The sequence below is a fragment of the Gorilla gorilla genome, chromosome 8 (genome assembly GCF_029281585.2).
Source record: "Gorilla gorilla gorilla isolate KB3781 chromosome 8, NHGRI_mGorGor1-v2.1_pri, whole genome shotgun sequence".
In the NCBI taxonomy this organism is placed as follows: Eukaryota; Metazoa; Chordata; class Mammalia; order Primates; family Hominidae; genus Gorilla; species Gorilla gorilla.
The window spans coordinates 31,966,404-31,991,441 of NC_073232.2; the positions used below are offsets into that span (position 1 = coordinate 31,966,404).

The 25,038-nt window shown below is 39.7% G+C and overlaps 1 protein-coding gene across 7 annotated transcripts in view; it reads left to right on the forward strand.

Annotated features, from left to right (window-relative positions):
• The window catches only part of ARMC3 (armadillo repeat containing 3), a 110,699-nt gene that overhangs the window by 55,882 nt on the left and 29,779 nt on the right, over nucleotides 1-25,038 (forward strand). For all 7 annotated transcript variants that reach the window (XR_008668810.2, XM_019034324.4, XM_004049153.5 and 4 more), the window contains 5 exons: nucleotides 14,575-14,824; nucleotides 18,342-18,478; nucleotides 19,644-19,812; nucleotides 23,282-23,379; nucleotides 24,673-24,771. Coding sequence is in view for 6 of the 7 variants with exons in the window: in XM_019034324.4 (XP_018889869.1) it covers nucleotides 14,575-14,824; nucleotides 18,342-18,478; nucleotides 19,644-19,812; nucleotides 23,282-23,379; nucleotides 24,673-24,771 (753 nt within the window). In the remaining variant the exon portion in view is untranslated. The remainder of the gene's footprint in view (nucleotides 1-14,574; nucleotides 14,825-18,341; nucleotides 18,479-19,643; nucleotides 19,813-23,281; nucleotides 23,380-24,672; nucleotides 24,772-25,038) is intronic.

The window sequence follows — 25,038 nt, forward strand, 5'->3', positions numbered from 1 at the left end:
ATTTTGTAAGGGAAATGGAACATGAATGAAAGTGGCTTTCTGAATATTCCTTGAGGTCTATATGATTTTTACTTGGGATTTTCTGAGCTAAAAAATATTGAAGATGAATGCTTTTGAGGAGGATATGGAATCAAATTTGACAGATTTATGCCAAATGCTGAAGACTGAGGTTGCAAAAGATTTTGGAGTCAATCAAAAGGAATGAACACGAATAAACCACATAGTCCTTCTAGAAGCCTCCTTGAGTTTAATTAATAATGCCAAATATAACAGAAGTGACTACAAATGTGATTGGTTATTGTTAATAAAATAATTTTCTACTCAGATCGTCTTTTAAAAATTGTTAGCTTAAACTCAGCATTGGTGAGTATTTCTGGCATCACTTTTAGTAGCGGTCCATTCAATCATTTCCCCAGGAAGCATCGTGGCTTTGCTGCTGGGGTGGTTGGAATAAAGGTTTTCTAATTATTTTTCTGTCATACGTAAGTAGCATAGGAGACAAAAGGCCAGAGTCAACTTCCTCCAGGTGCATTTGATAGATGTTTGAGTATCTGATCATTGCTATCCTAATTTTTAAAAATGCACATAAGCGTTGCAAATACTAATTTTGTGTAGTTAAAATGTAACCCTTCTCCTACACGCATATCTTAATGTGCCTAAAGTGAATTTTTAAACTCTAATTATTAAACTCAGGGCATCTTCTGGAATTGGAGGCTCATTTCATGCATTGAGTAATCACTGGTGTTGTCATGGTAACATATAATGTTGGTGCAATTTCCTTTATGTAATAGGTTTTTGCTTGGAAAATTGTGGGTAGATCAAAATTTTCTAAATTAAATAATCAACCCAAGGAAGGAGAAATGTACTTGTGGTAACGCTTTTTGTAAAACTAACAAATGCTTTTTTTAATTAAAATCTTTTTATAATCTAAAAATAGAATTTTATAATCTTTATGTAAATTAATTTATAGTCTAATGTATCTGATTTCAGATTTTCACACATCTTGCTTTCTCATAACAAAAAATACACTCAAATGTAATAAAATAGTATGATGATGAGCAATTTTAGTAGCAATCATAAATAAATAATCAGACCATTCATAGCCCTATGTAGAAGATTTTCAACTTTATTGAAGTAATCTGATCATCACCTTAATTGATGCCAAAAGATCTTAGCCATTTGGTATTCTTTATGAATGAGGTTTCTTAGATACTCAAGTTTAGTGGATTTTTAAAAATTTACTTTTTTAATCCAAAAAAACTTTTAAAAATTTGCGATAAATTTGAATTAAAATCTTCTAAAATCCTTCCTTCTCAACCTTCTGTTTTTTTTTCAGACAGGGTGTCACTTTATTGCCCAGGCTGAAGTGCAATGGTACAATCGTAGCTCACTGCAGCCTAAACCTCCTGAGCTCAAGCGATCCTCCTGCCTCAGCCTTTCAGGTAGCTGAGATTACAGGCATGCACCATCCCACCCAGTTAAATTTTCATTTTTTTTTTTTTTTTTTTTTTTTAGAGATGGGGTCTTACCATGTTGCCCAGGCTGGTCTCTCAAACTCCTGAGCTCAAGCAATCCTCCTACCTTGGCCTCCCAAAGTGCTGGGATTACAGGTTTGAGCCTCTGCATCGAGCTCCCTCTCAGCCTTTTGAACTGATTACGCTGTTATTAAACTTTGGTGGGGAAAGTTATGGTTGCCATTTTGACTAAGTGACTGCCATGTGACCCTCGGAGGTGTTCTCAGTGCCCCTTGGGGAAGGGGGGCTACTTGTCCCACTCACTGGGTATAAATTCGGGGGGGCAGCTCCTTTGACCTTCGATGCATTTTATTGATTCCTTATCAAGCTTCTGAGAGCTGTCAGTTTTTCATTTTCACTGCTATCAGTGGATCTGATTGGCAGAGCTCTCACTTCCTCCCTGTCAGAGTTCCTTTCAAATCCTTCCTTTCTGTCCATGAAAAGCTTGGATTCCAGGTAACCCAGCTTTATCAAATTGTACACAAAAGCCATACATGAGGGCCTGTTGCCTCTTTGGTATGTACATAATTTTTGCTTCTCAGAGGCCATTCCCCACCCCCACAGATAATTCTCATGTATGTTGTGGTTATGTGAAATTTCCAGGTATTTGAGTTATGGATACGTGGATATGGATGGTAGTTAAAAGTTATTAACAAACATGAATCCTTTTACTTACAAATGGGCTAATGTTGTAGAGTAAAATAGACATAAAATATATCCTGGAAGTAAATTCCGCTTCCGGGAGTATTTTGCCTTAGGTCATTGTAGTGACACCCGCTTGCCTGGAAAACCTCTTCCCAGGCAGGCTGTGGTTCTCTCCCTCACCCTGTTTACATCTCTGTTACAATGTCACCTTGGCAAAGCTACTTAGCATTACCACACGGCTTAAGATTGCACTCCACACATGCATATTCTCAACGCTCCTTCCCTGCTGCCCTTTTCCCATACCCTTATCATTTTCTAACATAGCATGTAACTCACCTGGTACACTTATCATCATTTATTTTCTGCACCCCACCCCCCTGCACCCCCCCACCCCCACACACCAACCACTAGCATCCATGAAGGGAGCAGCCTTCATCTATTTAATTCACTGATGCATCCCAAGTATCTAGAACACTGTCCATCCCATAGCAGGCATTCAAAGGAAAATAGGCTTACATCAAAAAATACAACCAAAAAATGGCCGGGCAAAGGTGGCCCACGCCTGTAATCCCAGCACTTTGGGAGGCCAAGGCGGGTGGATTACTTGAGGTCAGGGGTTCGAGACCAGCCTGGCCAACATGGCGAAACCACATCTCTACTAAAAATACAAAAATTAGCCAGGCATGGTGGTGCATATCTGCAATCCCAGCTACATGGGAGGCTGAGGCATGAGAATCGCTTGAACCCTGTAGGCAGAGGTTGCAGTGAGCCAAGATCGCGCCACTTCACTCCAGCTTGGGCAACAGAGTGAGAATCCATCTGAAAGAAAAAAAAAAACAAACCCAAAACAAAACAAAACAAAAAACCCAAAAGTAAAAGAAAAGTGATGAAAACAAAGTCTATTTGACAAACAAAGTCTGTTGTCAAACAATCAATAATGGCCATTACTTAAAACAGAAAGCAATCATCAATGTTGTTTTCTTTGTTTTTATATAACTTGGAAAACAGAAGCAACAGTGGAGGCTTCCCTATAAGAGCCTCCTATTGATACTTCTAATTCTTTATTATCTACAGAATAAAGATTACTTAAAGTGGGTACAAATATGAAAAGGCAATGAATAAGAATAAAAATAACTATTTTTATAAAGGCATAGTAAAAGGGGACAAGAACAGCCAGATTCACTTATTAGCAGTGAAAGGAGGAGAAAGCAAAGTAAAACTATTTTTAAGTGAATAAATAAAAGGTGTGAAGGCTAAAACAATGTCTGTAGAAAGGAACAGATAAAAATGGAAACCAAGAAGCAATAATGAATTTTATAGAAAAATGTAGTTGTTTGGACACATATCCTTTCTTGGTATACTGCTAATCTCTTTTACAGTTAACAATTTGTAATGCCTTTTGAAAATGAGAAAACCGTTTATTTTTGACATAGGAAATATTGTTTTCAGCTAAATTTCATGTTACATTTATCCTGTATGCTTCTATCCAATTAATCATATCAAAGTTCCATATTACTTATGCAAGTACTGAGAGACTTATTCTCTGAGGAGCAGACCCTACATATTAAAAGAATGTTTTAAACTATTAATTTATAACATCACTGCCATCTGTTGGATCTGATCAGAATTAGAGTTTAAGTTGTTCCAAGAAGAAAAAGGGTTCAGTGTTTTTCACTTCCCTTTGGCAATGCTAACTAAATTTGGCCACTGGTAAACTATGAAAAGATTAGAATAAATGTTCAGAACTAATAAAGATTAGTATAAATGTTGGCTAGATAGTTTTCAAAAGATGCAATTATCTTAGGAAATAAAATGCAATGAACAAAATAAAGATATACACAGTAATAACTACAATTATTTTAATAACTATAGAGAAGTGAGAACTGAAGTTTTGTTACAGTAAATGCATGATCATAAGTCCCTTGTTTACACATAGATCACACTAACTGATTCTTCATAATTATTTCATGTCATCCCCATGAAGAACTGAGTGATTTACCTAAATCTTAGAGACCCTTTTATTACCATTTCTTTGCTTTTTATTTTTTATTTTTTGTACCCCTTTTGACTTTCCATGACAGCAGTGACCCAAGAAAGTTCTAAATGTTAACACATATAGTGGTGACTAAAAAAATTAATTGATTGATTACTGGCCCATTGCCAGCTTCTACAGTACCAGAGACAAAAAGCTCTTCCCCAGAAACTGTCTTGCTGTTGTGTTCCCTATGGTCAGGACTGCACAAGGGAATGATGAAATTGTAAGCGGTACACTCGAAAGGGACTCCACAAACAGATAGAATGCCCCCAAATTATATGGATGTGCATTTGAGTGCTTTGGGAAGCTTAGAATGTCCTTGTTATATATGGATAACTTGTCATTTTGTATTATCAGTATTAAACATTCTTTTCGCTAACATAGAAATAAAGCATTGACTAATTTTAATACTTATTAGAATTATTCATGGAGTATCATGCCTGAGAATGCCATGCAATTTGTAGAGAAAACTTTAGAACGTATGCCACATACAGAACTTCACACAGTGTTTCAAGAAAAGTCAATACTTCATCTAGTGCTTCAACAAAAATCAGTGCTGCATTTACTCACAGTGACCAAAGTCCTTATCAATCATTTCAGTATTATCAGGGAGGGGCATGATCTTAATGATTTCCTGGAATGTTAAGTTTCTCCAGCAGAAATAGAAAGCACTTTTCAAACCTTTTGAAAAATTTCTCTCCCATTCAGTAAAGTTGGTGGGAAGATAATGTATTGTGTATTTATTGTTACCATTTCTTTTATTCTATTGATTTTAGGCTAATGGTTTCTCCTTAGAATTGCCTATATTTCATGGTGGAATGAAGGCTGAGTGCAGTGAATGATGATGGTCATTTTGAAGGGGGGAAAAGTCTCTTAAAGTTAGCAAAATACAAACCACAAGTTCCACTTTTCCTTCTCCATCCCTGTACAGGAAGAGATGAAATGGCTAGACATGTGTCCCATCACCCTTTGAAAAATAAATGTTAACACCCTATTCTTAGAACACACTTCTTGGCCAGTTACACAGACCCACTTACATAAGTAATCCTGTCATTCAGAATACTTTTTACTAAAGAAGCATTGACCATAGAGATAATCCACAGTGATTTACAAAATTAAAACGTAGTCCCATGAAAAATGCAAGTTCGTGTTGTAGACTTGATGTATAGGTTGCATTTAATATTGCTAAGGTTATACAGCTATTGTCTTTGTTGCATAGGGTTTTTCATTTTCGGAGAGTTCCATTTTCTAACAATGCAAGGAACTGCGTCTTCATACTGACCCCTAGTGGCCGTTTAGGAGGACGTTGGGGGAGGGGCAAAAAAGGTAATGGAAGGATTGTTCTGCAGTTTAATGAAACGTACGTTAATTTAATTTGGAACACTCTCCAGTGTACCTAAGATAATATTTCCAAAACATTTTTAAAAGATTCCGATCTGAAAATCATTTCAACATGGTGCTTTTAGAGATAATATTCTACTGCTAAACGTGTGTTTAACAGATGCTTGTGTTTGACTTTGTGCCCTATTAAGGTGTAGTCATTTACAAATGTTTTGACGCATTCATTGTACCGGTAGCTGGACATCTTCTGTGCTATATAACCAGATAGGATAAATATAATACTCTTGAACAACATAACCTAAGCAATCTCATTGCTATTATGGTTTCTCTAGAGTTGATTTTTTGCTCTTGACTTTGTATAATAGATTTTGTTTTACATTCTTATTTATATCACTTTGTTGTAAAATTCTAGATCCTTTGAATTAGAATACTCACAAGATGATATCTTGCAAGATAACTTAGCTAATTTCATAAGTTTTTAGGAGGTTTTGTTTTGTATTAAGGATGAGCTCTGGAAGAATGTATTTAACATGTTAATTAATACCTTAAAAGTCCTCTGGAATTAATAGATAAAATAAATGGGAAAAGTTCTCATGGTAAACCTGAGAATTATTCTTGCATTATTTCTGTCCAAGTTTACTGAGTGGATGCTTTTCTTTCTGCCCCTTAGAGCCTAGATTCCTCCCTGTCTGATGGAATCTTATTCTAAACATTGGTTATACTGGATTGGAAAAATCATACTGAATTTGGAAAACAGAGAATGAAAAGCTGAATTTTGCAATAGAACAAGTGGATTCCCTATCCCCATTTCATGTCATTGGATGCCCACCTGACCTTGACCAACAGTTTGAATTTGATTAGCTACTGATTTTGTGAGGCCAAGTGAATCCCATAAAATGTTCAATTAGAAAATTATCCATGCTACTTTTATTACCTACAGTGCAGAGACTGATATTTGCATAACCTCATTTTAAAATTGCTAGTACTCTCTTTCAGGTTTAATTTCCAACATTACTGATTTTCAGAGGAAATCTTTATATTGTGTGATTCCTCCCCCCCTTCCAATTTGAAGCATACTTAAACCTATATAAGGTTATTTTTACCAACCCTTGACTTTTTATGTTAATCATTTCTCTTGATTTTTCTTCACACTGGAAATGGTCCTTACCGCTCATTGATTACACTTGAGTGGAAAGGCTTGAGTAGGATTTCTGAGGAAACTGCCCCAGCTCTAGCTCTGCAGGTGTAGGAGATTTTGCTGTTTAGCTAAAAATTGTCTGAAAATGAAATTTTCATGCACACACACAAGTTTTACAATATGATCTTACATTTCCATGATCTGAAACTCTCTACCCTCGTGGCTCACTGAATGTTAAGAGGATGATGATGTTGTTGAAAGCTGGCAGTTATCGGCCAGGTATTAAGCTAAGTCCTTGAGTGGAATATATCATTAAATCCCAGAGCAGTCCTATGGGGGAAGGAATATTGTCATGCCCATTTTGCAGATGAGGAAACCAAGGCCCGGTGCTTACTCACAGTCACAGAGGTGGTCTGTTCTGTAGGTCCCTAGGGAGCTGGTAGGAGCTGAACCTCTTACTCTCCACCCCAGCAACTTTTCTCTCATTCTTTCCTCATCAGTGCCTCCAGGACCCTTAACTTCTCCACATTTTCCCCACCAGAAGTTTCGCTTGTGCTGAAATTCATGATCTCTTTGAATTCCTCCAGCACTCTTTGTACTCACTCCAGTAGGCACCTTGAAATCATCTTTCATCCCTTCCTTTCCCTTTCTCTTTGCTTCTGACCCTCCCTCCACCTTTTTCCCCAGGTTCCTTTCCCCAGTCTCCCTTCTCCCCCTCTCTGCTTCCTCTGCCTCCTCCTCTCTGCTTCCTCTGCCTCCTCCTCTCTGCTTCCTCTGCCTCCTCCTCCTTCTCATTTTCCATTCCCTAAGGAATGATGTCCTAAAGCAAGTAAATTCTTTTGGTTTTTGTTTTCCTGAAAATATTCTACTTTTTAAAGCTTAAGAGGTCGAAAAATATAAAAACTAATAAATTAAAGGTCAGAAAACCATGTGTTTGTTTTTCCAGTCTCTGTTGATTAACTTACCTTTGAGCAAGTTTTAGTCTCTCTGCATCCTGTCTTTTTTGACTATGAAACAAACAAGTAAAAATGAATCTATATAATCTACTGTATTTTGTGCATGTAAGAGATTACCCCCTAACCAGTATCACAGGGAGTCTGGAATCCAGCTTCTTCCACTGGGGGCCAGATGTGATCCGTCTGTACAGCTGTTATCATTTCACCCCAAAATACAGGGAACTTACCACCTTGACTGTAGGGTTTTTTTTTTTTGCTTTTTCTTTTTTGTTTTGTTTTAGGTTTTTTTTGGTAATGATTCTACCATTATGTGGGTATTCTTTACCTGCTGGGCACTGTGCTAGGCTCTTGGGGTACCACAGGAAAGGAACACATCAGGCCTACATTTCAGTCAGGGAGGCCAGCAGTACACAAGTAATTTTAAAAAGGTAATTGCAGAATTGTTACAGTATAGATAAACTTAAAACAGCACAATGTGGAGAGAGGGCCATGGTCCCAGGGTTAGGAAGGGGGCCTAGAGAATGATACAGGGCTTGTTAAGGAAGGGCTGTCTGAAAAAGTGACATCTGAGCTGCTGAGAATAAACCAGTCCTGGCAAGCGCAGGGATTTTTTTTGTTTGCTGTGGCACTAGAGCATTCAGCATCCTTATTATTTAGTTAAGAAAATCAACAACATGGTATCTCTAATTACTTTGGGATTGTATCCCTTGTCATTGACAGATATGTAAATACGCTGATTTCCAGGCTAAACAGAAACATTTGGTAGCTGCAAAAGTCATTTATTATGAATATCCTAACTCCTTGACCATCATTTCTATTTTATTAGGAGACAAGTCAGCCATGCAAAAGAGAGTTGTTTTTTGCGATGGCAGGTAGTTAATTATGAGTAGGGCATTCTAGCATTTGAAACAGAAGGTAGCATGTATGGAAGTGAAGTATTGTGATTGAACAGATAGGTCAATAAAGCCTCTGTGTCACTTGGGAGGAAATTACATTTGATTTCCCCAGACTTTGATTGACTGCCTCAAAATCGGTAGCAAAAACATGCATGCTCTTTGTGGAAGTGCTGGGGTAGCACTCACTATTCTCTTTGCAGTCATGCTGTTCTCTTTGAGAAAGCATAATGTCACCGCGGCTGCAACATCAAAGCGAATTCGGAAAGTCTCAAAATGAAACCTGCTAAGGTGCATCAATATGATGTAATCAATTTGGTTTCACATATTTCCTAGCATTTTTTGGGGGGCATTTTTCTTATTTTGCTATAGATGCAAACACATTTTTTTTCCCTGTGGCTAGGCTTTACTTTAATTATGTTAATTTAAAAACCTTCATTTTAAGCATATGCCTACAATTAATTGGTTGTCTCCCTTAATTGTGAAAAACTTCTTAAATAATATTTCTTTAAAAGAAGAACATTCTCTTGGCTAGTTTTGTCAACCTGGAGTTCAGCCAGAATTTAGGGGCACATATACTAGCGTCCTGTAGCTATGGGGCTGTGGCGGGATGATCCTTGTTCTGGACTCAGAAATTGACCAATTTAGCAAACACACTCCACTTCTTGGATCATTACCTTTGTTGAGAAACTGGCTGGAACAAGAGTCAGGAATTCTGTTTACAGCATTCCAAATCGGGCTGTGATAACCAGGAGACCTGTTTATCATAACGGCCAGTGTTCCACCTGTTCAGACTTCCTGCAGCCGGCAAGGCTTAAAAATGCCAGCTCTGAGTTGCTGCTGCGTACACACCGCCCCTGACCACTTGCAGAGTGTCTGCCGCCAATATGTCTTCCTTGGTGTGACAAAACTCACGGAGACATATGAAAAGTCATGCTGGTGGGAATGGTTGTAATCACTGTTAACAAACAAGGTTCTTATTGCCAATATCACCATCTGTTCCATTGGGTTCCACATATTACCCTGTATGTGGGCTCTGTTAAACAGATTTCTGTTCTGCCCAAGGTCACCCTTGATTCATGTTACTAGACTTTGCAGATGGGTTGAATGTGAACCTCAAATTGCAGCAAGGATTCAACTCTGAAAGGTACCAAATGGTGTCATCTGGTGCACACTAAAATAAACAGAGTCAACAATGTCTGCAAAGACAAAATAGAGACATCCCTTGATAAAAGAGATGAATATATTCCCAAGAAGTTGTCTAAAGTGTAAAATTTTATTTCTTGAATACCATCTAAAAATTACCTCACTGTATAATTGGAGAAGCATGAGGGCAGGGAGGAAATGAACCAATTTCAAGAGCAGCTGTAAGTGATAAAACTGGAAATCGCAGTGTTGCTGGATCCTATCCCTTCTTGCAAACTTAAAGCTAAGCTAAGCACTTTCCCCCTCCCTCTTTCTCGATACCTGCAGCGAATTTCTGCTCACTCACCTTGAGTTGATTCGAGTCAATTAAAATATATTGATCTTCTCAGCACCGGAAATATAAATAAGACTCAAATATTACCTCTAAGAGGTAAGTACCAGGTACAGACATAGCACAGCAGAGGGAGTGATTAACAAGGAGAGCCGTGATGGTCACAGATGACTTTGCAGAGGAAGGGACAGGTAAGCAGAGAGTGAAGAATGAGCTAGTGTTCTCCAGCCACAAGTGCCAGAGGGATAGGGAAGGGTGTTTGGGACAAAGGGACCACAAGTGCAAAGACACAGACGTGAAATCGCACAATATTTTTAGTGAGCCATAGACGCTATTTGTGTTTGAATTTTTCCTCAGTGATGTTCTTAGCATCCTTTCTGTAAGTGCTCTTTTATTGTGGGGCTTGGGCATTTGAATGAAAAATCTGCTGAATTCCATTCATGAGTGCTGCAAAATAACATTTTTAAATTGTTACTTTTTTCTGATGTAAACATTTATGCCAGAACATCATATTTTTAAACAAAAAGAAATGTGTATATTTAGCACACAAATGCTCTGAGCTCATGTTAAAAAGAAATCTCCTTTGGGGATCCAGAAGTGCCTCCTTGAGGAAAAGACATTTGTGCTGAGCTGTGAAAGAGGGCTGGGCATTGTCCTGGGGGAAGAGGATGTCAGGAAATGGGAAGAGCGCAGGGGAGCCCTGATGTGGGAAAGAGCCTGGCATACTGAAGGCTGCAAGAGAAGCCTAGAGCACAGAGCAACAGGAAGAGGCGGCGAGGGGCGGGGGGTGCATGGGGCTGGCGTGAGAAGTGGGGGCCGCTTGTGTAAGGCCTTGGAGGCCATGCCAGAAATTTGGGGGTAGGCCAGGCATGGCGGCTCACTCCTGTAATTCCAGCACTTTGGGAGGCCGAGGTGGCAGGATTGCTTGAGCCCAGGAGTTTGGGACTAGCCTGGGCAACGTAGCAAGACTCCATCTCTAGAAAAATAATTTAAAAATATAACAAAAAAGAAAAAGAAAAAATTGGGAACTTTATCCTAAGCAATGGGAAACCGTGAAAGTTTTAAGTAGGGGAGCAATATGATTATAATTTTAAAAGATCACTTTAGCTGTAAGACGGAGGAAGGACTGGAGGGGGTGAGGAGAGACCTCTTAGGAGATTATTTATATCAACCCACAAGAGAGGATGCTGAATTGGATTCTGTGGGAGGATGGAGAGAAGGGAGAGATTTGAGAAATATGGAGGAGGAAAATAGGACTTGCTAATAGATTGATGTCACATGACATGTCAAGCTTCACCTCTGTTTACATATATCAAATGATATAAACAGATGTTTTCATACATTCCCATATTTGTTTTTTAGTTTGTTTTTTTCCCAATTTACATTTTAAACTCTTACTTGATTAAACTCCAACTGGATGGAGACTAATGATAGTAAATATCAGAAAATATTTTCAAATTATTGTGATGACATATGGCCCTATAATTCTGGATTTTAAAACAAAGCAGTTTGACTTCCATCCCATTCATTTGGATAATGCTATACTATTTGGGAAACCAAAATGTGCTTTAAAAATACGACAGGCTTCAGCTTGTGTACAGGGAAAAATACAACAGAATGTCTGAGGTTTGAAATAAACAGAATTAATTCAATTCCTTTTTGTTTTTTAAACAATTTTGTTTCAAAAGAATTTTGTTCAATTCTTTTTTGTTTTTTAAAGTACAAGTTCTGGACTCTACTTCTATATATAAAATTAGTTTTTTTAAGGTAAGAATAATAGTTTAATTTTCCACCATAATAAGTTAATCTCAATTCTTTTTAGACTTAGTGCTGCATATAGCAAATTATGGGCAAATATGTACATATAATGCAGGTTGTGCCAGCTGTGCCTGCACGATTCATCTTTCTGTGCTGGCATTTATGTTCAATTTAGTAAAACCTATATTCCACTGTGTACTAGAATCTTTGGTTTTTTAAACAGCTAGGTTTTTATGCATTTCCCTTTACTGTCTCCATCAAGAGCAAAGAAAAGAGCAGAAGATAGAGATATAAATGAACCAAGTCAAAATATGCCTTTGTAGAGGAGAAAGAAAGAAACAAAATCAAAGCAGAAAGGCTGACTGTTCGGATATACCTGATGTAAATTCCTGTATCTCCATGATCCAATTTTTCTTAGTGTCTTAGTTTTTAAGATGAACGAAAAAGATGATGTATGACCCTGCGAACTCCTTTAGTTTTCCAAAAACTCCCTGGTACACACAAAAGACAAAGTATTTGAGAATTTATCATTTGCATTTACTTAAAATACTTCTGTTTCTATCCTGGATGCCATTGAAGTACCCTGCGATTGTATGCTCTTTCTTAACTCTACAGGATGTTTTAAAAAGTGAACATTCTCCAGGGAAAACCACCAGGTGACAAAGGAATCATGCATTTTGGCCAAGCATGTTTATAATGATTAACAAATACAAGGTATTTGGTTTAAGGGGCTGATTGCATTAAATACCTGAAAAATAAGTCAAAGGAAAAAACTGATTTTTAAGGAGGTTAAGTATATATTATTAATTAGAAAATATGTATAATTTAACATTTTTGCTGGCAGTTGTAAAAGGTATTCAGTATTTCCATCGCAAAAATATGAGATGTTTCTGATAAACTAATATATTAGAACCTCCAACTTCTCCCTCTTTCATAAAACCTAATGAACGCCATGCCAATTAATAATAGGAGAGAAGATGAAAAGTGAAATTATCTTAAGAATGCTTATTTTATCCCCTAGGAAAGGAAATTAAATGCTGACCCTCGGGCTATTATAGTGAGTGATACAGGGCCTTTGGATATTTTTGTAGAGGTCAATTTTGGTTACATGTCATCTAACCAAATTTTAATTTTAAGGGATGTCATCCTAGAGAAAGAATGGGAGATACCAAAGAAGGGTTAAATGTACAAGGACTGGAGAATGAGTAGAAACGAAGCAAGGCTCTGCCTTTGTGGGATGTGGTGTGTTTGATGGACTGGTTTATATAAGCCAGGGTGGGAGGTGGTCCTGCGAGGGTGACACCAACTGAGCCCTTCATTCTCCAGAGCTGCTGTCCCTCTTCATTACGTTCCTGCCCAGTCACTGTGGTTCAGTTTCTTTCAGAGCTGGTGCCCCAGTCACAGCCTGCTTACACCTATGGCTACCAGTCTCTTTATGGAGATTTCATTTACCTCCTCTCCGATGGATAATTGTCATAACTTCTTTTCTTGAGGTTGTGAGTCCTCCTTCACAATAAGCAAATTGAAGTGACAGTACCAAATTAAATTTAATTCATCACAATACAGGGTGATGGGCTGAATCATATAGCTTCAGTTGTTTTTTTTTAAATTTTGGTTATTATTATACAGTCCTAAATGAAAAAATGTGTCAAAAACTTAGATGTTCATATTATTGACATCTCAAGTATTTTTCTTGTCTTGACTTCTATTATTATGATAATTTAAATGGATTTTGAAAACAGAATTTTGGGTCTCCCTTTAAAATCAGGATGCTCTCTTTATCTTATTGCTTGGAACATCTCCTGTTTATAGCAATTCCAAACGTTGAAGAACATAACTAAAGTATCTTCCACTCATTAAAATGCTCTAATTTTTATTTTTACTACCTATGAGCTTTAAACTGATTTAAAAATAAGGACAGCTGGTGTCTGGAGCCCTTCCACCCTGGCTTCATCTTGGAAGCTAAGCAGGGTAGGGACTGGCTAGAATGTGGTATGGGAGACTGCCTGGGAAAATTGGGTGCTGAAAAACAAGGACTATTCTGTGCTCTTAAAAGAAGATTTAGGCTATCTAATTGTGAAAGAATGTATTATATTAATGGTAACTGTAGTCTTTTTATACTAGAGACAGGAAATTTAATAACTGAATATGCCTACATTACTAAAATTATCTATTTATATACATATCATGACTTTGATCTTTAATGTTTAATTTGTAAAAGCAGTATTCACATGCAGAATGATTTGCTGGTTTCAAACCTGTTCATCTTTGCCTACAATTAACAACCTAATTTGAAGAAGAGGAAGACAGGCTAATGAATTTTAACTTAAATCAGGAGTTCCCATGCTCACTCATTCCTACTATTTAAGGCTTTTGTTTTCTTAATAGCTAGGAATATTTTATCTTCAAGAAAACTTTCTAAGAATTTTATGGTTCATGTATGAAATCACACAAGAGTTTCTTTAAATAGAATTTCCTGGTCTTACAAGTAAATAAAAATAATAATAATGGTTGTACTTTTTTTAAGAAGTAGTAGTCGTCTATTTCTGAGGTTTCTAAAAAGTAGTAATGATATATTTTTCTATAATCAAAAGCTGTACAAGTAGAAAAAGAATTATTTAAATTCATTCATAGCTCAAAATTTCCCAGACTCCATTTAAATCACTAGCACTCAATTCTGGGTTCATTGCATGGCAAATTAATTTATTTCTAAAATCGTATTTCTGTACTCATTTGTTTTAGCAGCTTAGTTGCATGCTCCAAAGATAATTTTTTGAATTCAGATGAATCACATTCATTTCTCCTTCATTTACTCAGCGCTGCTGCTGAAGCTGATGGTATTGATCCATTAATAAACGTCCTGTCTAGTAAACGAGATGGAGCCATTGCCAACGCTGCTACAGTATTAACGAACATGGCCATGCAGGAGCCCCTGCGCCTGAACATACAGAATCACGACATCATGCATGCCATCATCAGCCCACTGCGTTCTGCAAACACAGTCGTGCAGAGCAAAGCTGCTCTCGCTGTCACCGCAACTGCGTGTGACGTTGAAGCCCGGACTGAGGTGAGAATTTTAATAACATGTGTTCTCTCATTTTTCTGGTTAGTACCTACTGGTGGATTCATTGGAAACATTTTTAAGTGATTGAACCTACCTGTCATTTAAGTCCTTCAAAACCGGTAAAACAGTGGAAAACGAACTGGCATTGTCTTGTCTTGTTTGTTTTATTAGCAAAGAAGGTGAGCATGCCCTATAAACCCAGCAATTCTGTTTCTAAGTATATACCTAAGAGAATCTGTTGCCTCTGTGTACCAGGAAACATTGTTTATAATATCTAAACAAATAATATCTAAAACAAACAAATTGTCCAATTGTTAAGAAAATAGATAATGCATCGTGCTGTAGCCATAAAATAGAATCTCATGTCAGTGAAAATGAATGAGCTACAGCCCCACATGTCAACAGCGATGAGTTCACAAGCATTATGCCAAGCAAAAACACGTTGTAGAAAAATACATACTTACGATTCCATTTATGTAACGTTCAAAAGTATGCAAAGCTAAGCACTATGCTGTTTTGGCATGCATACATATAAGTTAAAACTATAAAGAAAATTGAGGGAATGCTGAATCCGAAATTCAAGAAAGCGGTTGCTTCTGTAGGGAGAAAGGGGGGCATGTAACTGGGTGGAACACCTAGGGGTTTGGTGTCATTGAAATGGTCATCTCTTAAGCTGGATAGTAGACAAACAGGTGTGCTTTTTACTAGGACTCTAAATTATACATGTGGGTTATTATATGTACTCTCGTGTTTCTCTTATATTTCTTATTTTTAAAACATACAATTGCATTTATCTGAAAATCTATTATATAAAAATGTCCTTGATAATTTATGGTGATCCTATTAAATCTTCAGAAAAACTTTCTTTAGGCCAGGTGCGGTGGCTCACACTTGTTATCCCTGCACTTTGGGAGGCGGAGGCAGGCGGATTGCTTGAGGCCAGGAGTTCGAGGCCAGCCTGGGCAACATAGGGAGATCCGCATCTCTACAAAAAGACTCTGCCTCCTAAAAGAATAAAAATACAACTGGACTTAAATCAACAAACATCCTTTTATTTTTCTCAGTTTTCTCACATTTTCATGTCACCATGGCACTCATTTGAACAGCCTGGGACTTTGTTCTTCTCTGTCCCATAAAAATAACAAAACCAACGTTTATTTGGCACCTACTATGTGCCAGTGCTAAGCACTTTACATGCATTTAAGCCTCATTTGAGATAGGTATGTTTGTAATCCACATATTACAGATGAGGAAAATGAGGCTTAAAGAAATATGCTCAAAGCAGAGTTGGTAAGTGGCGAGTCAGGGATATGAGAACACATCTGGGTCCAGAGCCCAAATTTCACATGCTTGGGCCCATGCTGTCTGCCCAAACAACTGCCTAATCTTTTTCTTCTGTCTCCTTGATCTCTATTCTGTCTCCCTTGTTTGTTCCCATTGACTCACTTCATTTGTGCTCACCCACTCAGGTAGTGGTAGGCACCAGATATGTATTTACCAAGTACTGCGTGCCAGGTGCTCTGCTGGGTATCAGGAGCACAGTGACAAACAAGGGTCCTGTTTATACCTCCATGCAGCCTGCAGGGAAGCCCACCTAGTTCCTGGAATATGCAGGAGACCCTTTATTTTTTCCCTCCCCTCCTATTCCCCTTACTGGCTCCAGGCTTGTCTTTCTAACCTGTGGCCCTGGTCACATCATTGCACATCCTCAATGGGAACGTTAAGCTGCTCAGCACCATCTGCAGGGGCCCCCATGACCTGCACCTGCCTACCTAAAGGTGTAAGCTCCAACTCTGTCCAGGTGGAACTCTACACTCTAGAAATGCCACACTGCTTGTAATTATGTCAGAATGCTCTGCTCTCACAGCTATACCTGTTTGATTTCTCTGCTTTCTCCCTTTTCCCCCACCTGATAAATTCCTGTTTGTTCTTCAAAATCCAGCTCTACCCTCCTGTCCCCCAGGAGGCCTTTACTTTAGTTTTCAAACTAGGGTACATCTTTCTCTATGCTCCCATTGCACCCCTTGTCTTCCTTTTTTGAATTTTTTGGTTCTGTGTAAAAGACTACAAGATCCTTGAGACTTTAGGGAAGGGAACTGAGATTTTTCATCCCTGTGTCCATGTCATTAATATATACCTGGCACATAATATATGCTGAATAAACAGTTGTTAAATGAATGAGTGAACAAATAAATGGAGGAATTAATGAATAAATTAAATCTTTGCCTAAAGGACATGTGGTGTTAGATTACTATCTCATATTATACCTTATGCTTGCTAAGCATAAGGATGCTTCAAGTGAACTTTCTAAGCTGTCCAAGTAATGTGTGATAACAAGTAAGCCCCACCAGGGCCCCTGTGTTCGTGATGAGAGTGACTGAAAGTGGAATAGATTCCACAGGGATCCTGTCTTAGGATACTACACATTCAAGCTGGTAGAATAAGAACATTCTTTTTATCCTCCAGGCACATAGATAATGCAGCATTACATTTCAGACATGAGACAAGAACTCTGCCCAATCTTTTTTTTTTCTGATTGGAATAATTTTATACATGAGTGATGTCTTTTAATACTGTAATTAATGAAGTTCTATCCAATTCTTTTCTTTTTCTTCTCCTCTTCAGTCCTTTGAGAAATGAAGAGAAGACACTGTGTATAGATAGCAAAGATGGGTCTTTCTCTGGAGAATTGCTTGAGTGTTGCTTTGGCTGCAGTGCTGACTTGGTGGCCGTGCACAGTGACATGGGGGGTCCTTGCTGGCATCGGTTCATCCAGCCTCAATCTTAGGGACTGTGTTAACTTCCTATTGCCACTGTAACAAAGACCACCACTTAGTGGCTTAAAGCCATGCAAATCGAATATCATATGGTTGGGGAGGTTAGAAGTCTGAAGCTGTGTCTTATGTCCTTGCCCTTTCAGCTTCCAGGGGCTTCCCACATTGCTTGGCTTGTGACCCTCCTTGGATCTTCGAAGTGCATCACTGCAACCTCTGCTTCCATCACTTGTCTTTTTTCTGCTTCCAGCACCTTCTGTCCCCCTCTTGTAAAGATCCTTGTGATTACACTGAACCCTCCTGGCTAATCCAGGATAACCTCCCCATCTCAAGACCCTTAATCATCTCTGCAGAGTCCCTTCCAGGGATGAGGATATCTTTGGGAGCCCCTTATTCTGTCTATCACAGAGCCAAATGAACAGTCAGTGTTCAGGAGCAGAGTGAATAAGCATCGGGCATCCCACAGGTGGGCAGTGAGAAGACAGACTCCTGCTGCAGTCCCTGTCCCACGTAAAATCAGGATGACCTCCCTGGGATACTTTCCCGGGGCCCGAACACCGGGCTCCTCTGTGAAAGGGTTTGCAATAGATTTTTCACCCCTGAATTTAATAAACCTAAAGATAGACACATTCTAAAGCATTTTTCATAGTTAAAACCTTTTAGCAATCAAATAATGAGATTTTTTAAAAGCACAAATAGTTACATTCTACACTGTTAATGTGTAACATTTTGGTTTCTGCTTTTAGTTAAGAAATTCTGGTGGATTGGAGCCCCTGGTAGAGCTGCTACGCTCCAAGAATGATGAAGTGAGGAAGCACGCCAGTTGGGCAGTGATGGTCTGTGCTGGTGACGAGCTGACGGCCAATGAATTATGCAGGCTCGGGTGAGTGGATGCCATCTCAAGTTTCTGGCTCAGATGAAGAGCAGAAGATGGAGAGGCACACTCTTTAGGCCCAAGGAATTTCAAGCCAAGTCTCCGCTGCTCTCTCAGTCCGCAGAAGCGCTGCATGTCCCCAGGGCGGGCCTTGGCTTGGAAGGAACCACCTGGAGGCAAGGGGGTCCCGATTCACCGCTCCCTCACTGCCCTTGAAAAAATCACCTTCAATATTTTCTTCTAACCCCTTTATCTTGATAAATGCTTCTCTTTTACTTTCTTCTGCTACTGCCAAACAAATTCTATTTGTCTCCCAACTTTCAAGGCTAAAATTAAATGGGCGAGCTGTGTCTATCACCTCTATTTCTTTCCCACCCATCTAAAACTTTCACCAGAATTCCGCATTTCACCACCCTCACCAATCAGTTCTGTTGACCAAAAGCAGATGTTTGTTGCCTTTAACACATCAGCTAATAGGGTTTTAAGTTTCATTTCTTTTCTCTTTCTTTCTTTCTCTTTCTTTTCTTTTTTTCTTTCTTTTTTTTTTTTGGCAGAGTCTAGCTCTGTTGCCCAGGCTAAAGTGCAGTGGTGCAATCTCAGCTCACTGCAACCTCTGCCCCCTGGGTTCGCAATTCTCCTGTCTCAGCCTTCCGAGTAGCTGGGATTACTTTTTTGTATTTTTAATAGAAACAAGGTTTTGCCGTGTTGGCCAGGCTGGTCTCGAACTCCTGACCTCAAGTGATCTGCCCGCCTCAGCCTCCCAAAGTGCTAGAATTACAGGCATAAGCCATCACATCTAGCCCCAGGTTTTAAGTTCCTATAGACAGGTTTCATTTATTAATTTCTAAACATTTGGCTTCTTTGCATATATTGTCTAGTTAGATGAAAAAGTTGAGGTCCAATACTAATTTTGCTTTTAGATGAACAAAGAACTTTTTCCCCCAAAAGCATCCTTTCCCCCTGTTTGAACATGAGTTACTACTTGGCATATGTATCCTTAAGAAGGGCAGATTTGTCTTCATAATTCTGTCAGTATTACTTTATCTAAGAGGGTGGGGGAGGCTTTAAGCTCCATCTCCATTCTTCCTTCAGGATCTGAAGTCGGTATATAAATGGAGACTCAGTATTCGATGGCTTGTATAAAGCAAATAATGCTTTTTGCTTTTATTGACAGGGCTTTAGATATCCTTGAAGAAGTTAACCTATCAGGAACTCGGAAAAATAAATTCAGTGAGGCAGCTTATAATAAGTTGCTCAATAACAATCTTTCCCTGAAATACAGCCAGACTGGCTATTTGTCATCAAGTAACATAATTAACGATGGATTCTATGATTATGGTCGGGTAAGTGACAGCATTTATTTGTAGTTTAGTATGTACAATAATAATTTTTCTTTAATCCTGATGCCATTACATTGCCATTTCATAATCACCTAATGTAATTTATATTTTTACAGGCAGAAACTTGAAAATCAGCACTTCATTCTTAACTTTAGTTATAAGATTTTGCATTTTTTGTTCAGTTTTAACTAGAATCTGCTTACTTGTAATTAAATCAGCTTGCTAGAGGCAGTCTTAAGTTTCAGATAAGATACAAAAGAAGAGCTGGGTGGGCCTGGTGATGCATATCTGTAGTCCCAGCTATTCAGGAGGCTGAAGCAGGAGGATTGCTTGAAACCAAGAGCCCAGGAGTTTGAGGCTAGAGTGCACTATGGTTGTGCCTGTGAATAGACATTGCACTCCACCCCAGGCAGCATAGCAAGACCCTGTCAAAAAAAAAAAGGTATAAAAGAAGGAGCAGGTGACACGGCTCATGCCTGTAATCCCAGAACTTTGGGAGTCTGAGGTAGGAGAATCACTTGAGGCAGGAGTTCAAGATCAGCCTGGGGAACATAGTGAGACCCTGTCTCTATAAAAAAACTTTAAAAAATTAGCTGGGTATGGCGGCATGCATCTGTAGTCTGATCTACTCAGGAGGCTGAGTTAGGAGGATGGCTTGAGCCCAGAGTTCGAGGATGTAGTGAGCTATGATCACACCACTGCCCTCCAACCTGTCTTTTAAAAAAAAAGTAGCATTTAAAATTTGGGGGCTCTATTATTTGTGTTACATGAATGTTGAGAGAAGTGAGAAGCTAGAAATTAAAATATTAAGGACACTTTTTACATGACTGATTTAGTCAGTATTTTCTACTTCTTCTGGAAACCAAAAGCAATGAGGAGAATGGGGAAAATGTTAAAAACCCACAAATCCCATTTTAAGCAAAACTAGGAAGCAGATATGATCTGCAGACTTCAAACAATTTTAAGGGTTGCCAAAAGCTCCCAAGATCAGGCAGAAGCTGTGCAGGAAGAAAAAGGAAAAGGAAAAAAAAAATCACAGACAGGAACAAGAGGGCTAAAGATGGCAGAGCTCAGAAAGCAAGCACCATTAACACTGTATCCTTCCTGAGGTCATGGGAAAACTCAGAAGTGCAAAACTTGTAGGTGTGGTTTGCTAGGCAGGTGCAAGAACTCAGGACACGGGGAGTGAGGCTGACAGCAGAAGCCTTCTTGGACCAATTTGGTTCCAAGAAGCAGAGGAGACAGGGCCATAAGTCACATCACTGAGCCCCGGTTGCAGGAAGCACTCCATCGTGGTAGTGGAGAACTAGAGAAAATTTGAATAATTCAAAACAGCTTGCCTAAAACTTGACTCTTACTCTCCCTTCTGCCTCCCCCACCTCCTGCCACCACTGCCGTACCCCATAACACACACAAACCACTGAGAAATTGCTCCCAGGAAGCCCATCTCCTTCAATTATGATAATTTAAAGAGAATGTTGCAGCATCAGGACAAAGCTGCTTTAAGAAAACCAAGAGCGGGCCGGGCGTGGTGGCTCACGCCTGTAATCCCACCACTTTGGGAGGCCGAGGCGGGCGGATCACGAGGTCAGGAGATCGAGACCATCCTGGCTAACACGGTGGAACCCCATCTCTACTAAATATACAAAACATTAGCCGGGCGTGGTGGCGGGCGCCTGTAGTCCCAGCTACTCCGGAGGCTGAGGCGGGAGAATGGCGTGAACCTGGGAGGCGGAGCTTGTGGTGAGCCGAGATCACGCCACTGCGCGCCAGCCTGGGCGACAGAGCAAGACTCGTCTCAAAAAAAAAAAGAAAAAAAAAAGAAAACCAAACCAAGGGGGGAAAACAAACAAGAAAACTGATGGGAAAAGCCGAAAACCGATCGCAGAACACTTACCAGGAAAACCTTGCCATAGATCAGATAAAATTGTGACAAAACGTGTTTGGTCATGAAGTTTTAAAACATTTAACGAGACAATTTCTTTTTTAAAGGGGGATGCTCTGATTCATTCAGTAAATATTGTTATAAGTTTCGGATATTGGAGGCTGTGAATACGTCGGTGAACAAAGGAGACCAAGGTCTCCGCTCCCATGGTACCAGTGCTGGAGGACAAAGAATAAACACCAAACATGATACTGAAATAAATGATATCCCAGGGTAAAAATGAGAGGCACTGGCTTGGTGCGGTGGCTCATGCCTGTAATCCCAGCACTTTGGGAGGCCGAGGCGGGTGGATCACCTGAGGTTAGGAGTTGGAGACCACCTGACCAACATGGCGAAACCCTGTCTCTACTAAAAATACAAGAATTAGCTGGGCATGGTGGCACGCACCTGTAATCCCAACTACTCGAGAGGCTGAGGCAGGAGAATCACTTGAACCTGGGAGGCAGAGGTTGTAGTGAGCCGAGATGGCACCATTGCACTCCAGCCTGGGCAACAGAGCTAGACTCCATCTCAAAAAAGGGGGAAAAAAAAGAAATGAGAGGTGCCATGGAGGAAGAGAGCCGCGCAGAGGGAGGGTGAGGGGCTCTGAAATGCTGGGGAGCGCTGAGGTGGGCGGTTGCAATTTTAGAAGTTGCGGTCAGGTGGGTCTCACTGAGAGGGTGATCATTTCCAAGCCAAAACTTGCAGCAGGTGAGGACCTTAGTCCCGGGCGAATCTGGGGCTGGGGGAAGTCCTGGGCAAATCTGGGGTTGTTTTCTAGGCAGAAGAATCAACCAGTGCAAGAGCCGTGAGGTGAATATATGTTTGGCATGTGCTAGGCACAGCAGGAAGGCCGGTGCAGCTAGAGCTGGGCTAGCAAAGTGCGAGGAGAGCAGACCCTAGACCAGAGAGCTAACGAAGGCCAGGTTAAAGGCCTTTACTCTGAATGGAACAGGAACCGTGGCAGTGTCCTGGGCAGAAGAATGACAGAATTGGTCTTATTTTAAAAGGCTCACTTTTGCCTTCTTCCCAAAGGACCATGAAATGTATCTTGGATGAGAAAGCGATTCAACTATAACTTAATTGGAAAAAGATCTCAAAAGTGATCTAGTCTAGCCCTCTTCCTCCAGGCTTGTGAAACTGCCTGCACAGGGCTTTGTCTAGCCTACTTTTAGATACACTCACAACACTTTTAGTCATCTGTTCCAGTATGCAGTTACTTTTGCAGGCAGTCAGCTCTCCCTTAGGTATATAGATGGATTTGCCAATCCAAATACTTCCAGGGGCCAAGATGATAATGATGGGATGAAACAGCCGAGTGTAAAGCAATCGAGATGATAAGGAACTGGATCTGTCCTGCCCAAAGGCAAGAACATCCACAAGCTTCAGGTTCCAATTTCTAATTTTATATATGTATATTGTATATGTGTGTGTTTGTGTGTGTGAAATGAGACACCGCAAACAGCTGAGAATATATTCTATCTGTATTCATTTTCGAAAATATGACCCCTGCAGATACTACTTTTTGGTCCTTAAATTATCTTACAGATAAATCCCGGCACCAAACTGTTGCCTTTGAAGGAGCTCTGCTTACAAGAACCAAGTGACCTACGGGCTGTACTCTTAATCAACAGTAAATCTTATGTGTGAGTCTCTGCAGGGAGAGGGGATGAAGGGAAGCACATACTGCTTGTTGTTGTTGTTCTCCACCAACGTGTGAATACGCAAAGATTCCCAGACTCTTTTCTCCTGTATCTAGCACCTCCATGAAAATAAACACTGGCTCATAAACTCATAGCCTGACATGGAATAACCATGAAATAGCCACCACTGCAAATCAATGCACTCTCTGCTCTCTTTCTTTGACTCTATACTGCCAGTCAATTTCAAGTGTATTCTGAAGTCAAGGACTCTTACCATGGAGTCATTGAAGAAAGTGTAAATAGCAGCAAACTGAGATGAATCATGTTTACAATTCCCCAGGACTATGTGCTGGAGTACAGTTACCACCCAACATTTTTCTTTGAAATAAGAAGTAAATGATAGAGCTAAAAATTAAAGCTCCCACGGTCTTCTTTAAAATGACCATGGCCGGGCATGGTGGCTGACGCCTGTAATCCCAACACTTTGGGAGCCGAGGCAGGCAGATCACGAGGTCAGGAGATCGAGGCCAACATGGTGAAACCCTGTCTCTACTAAAAAATACAAAAATTAGTTGGGTGTGGTGGTGCACGCCTGTAATCCCAGCTACTCAGGAGGCTGAGGCAGGAGAATCACTTGAACCCGGGAGGCGGATGTTGCAGTGAGCTGAGATTGCACTGCCACTGCACTCTAGCCTGGCAACAGAGCGAGACTCCGTCTCAAAAAAAAAAACAGAGAGAGAGAGCGAGAGATCGTGTATATCTATATATCCATATAGTAGTTATGTGATACATTTTATAAAAATAATTTCTGTTCTAGCTTATGAAAGGCTTTATAATAGTCTTTTTGCAGTGGCTCATGCCTATAATCCCAACCCTTTGTGAGGTTGATGCAGGCGGATCCTTTGAGCTCAGGAGTTTGAGAGCAGCTTGGGCAACACGGCGAAACCCCATCTATACAAAAAATACAAAAATTAGCCGGGTATGGTAGCACATGCCTGTAGTCCCAGCTACTTGGGGGACTGAGGTGGGAGGATCGCTTGAGCCCCGGAGGTCAAGGCTGCAGTGAGCCATCATCGCACCACTGCACTCCAGCCTGGGCGATAGAGTGAGATCCTGTCTCAAAAAACAAACAAAGAAAAAATGACTTCTCCTTTATACTTTAAAAACAGTATGTCACTGTTAAAAGTCAGCTTCAGTTATGACTTTCAGAAAAAAATCTGTTTCGTGGAATAAAACAATCTATTGACAAATAGATTATTTTAATCTATATATAATTTTAAATGTGTAAAATTTTAGTTCTCCACCTTCATCTATGGAAGATAAATCAGATGCTGGTTATGGACGAAGTATTTCTTCTTCATCTTCCTTAAGAAGATCAAGTAAAGAAAAGAACAAGTAAGAAAATGATGTTTTATCTGTATGCAAATAACTTCCCCTTTAATTTGAGTGTGAAAAAATGTTTTAGATGTTAGATTTGGGCAACTTGATTTTTATTCTTCTTATGGTAATACAATTGCATAACTGCCTCTTACATTGCTATGGGAAAGATCTCTGGAATAGGAGCCAGGAAATCTGGTTTCGCCTTCTATTTCGCCCTGTGGACCTGCAGTGATTTGGGCCACATGACTAGTGTCTGTTTGGGTTTCGTTTCCTTAGCTGTGG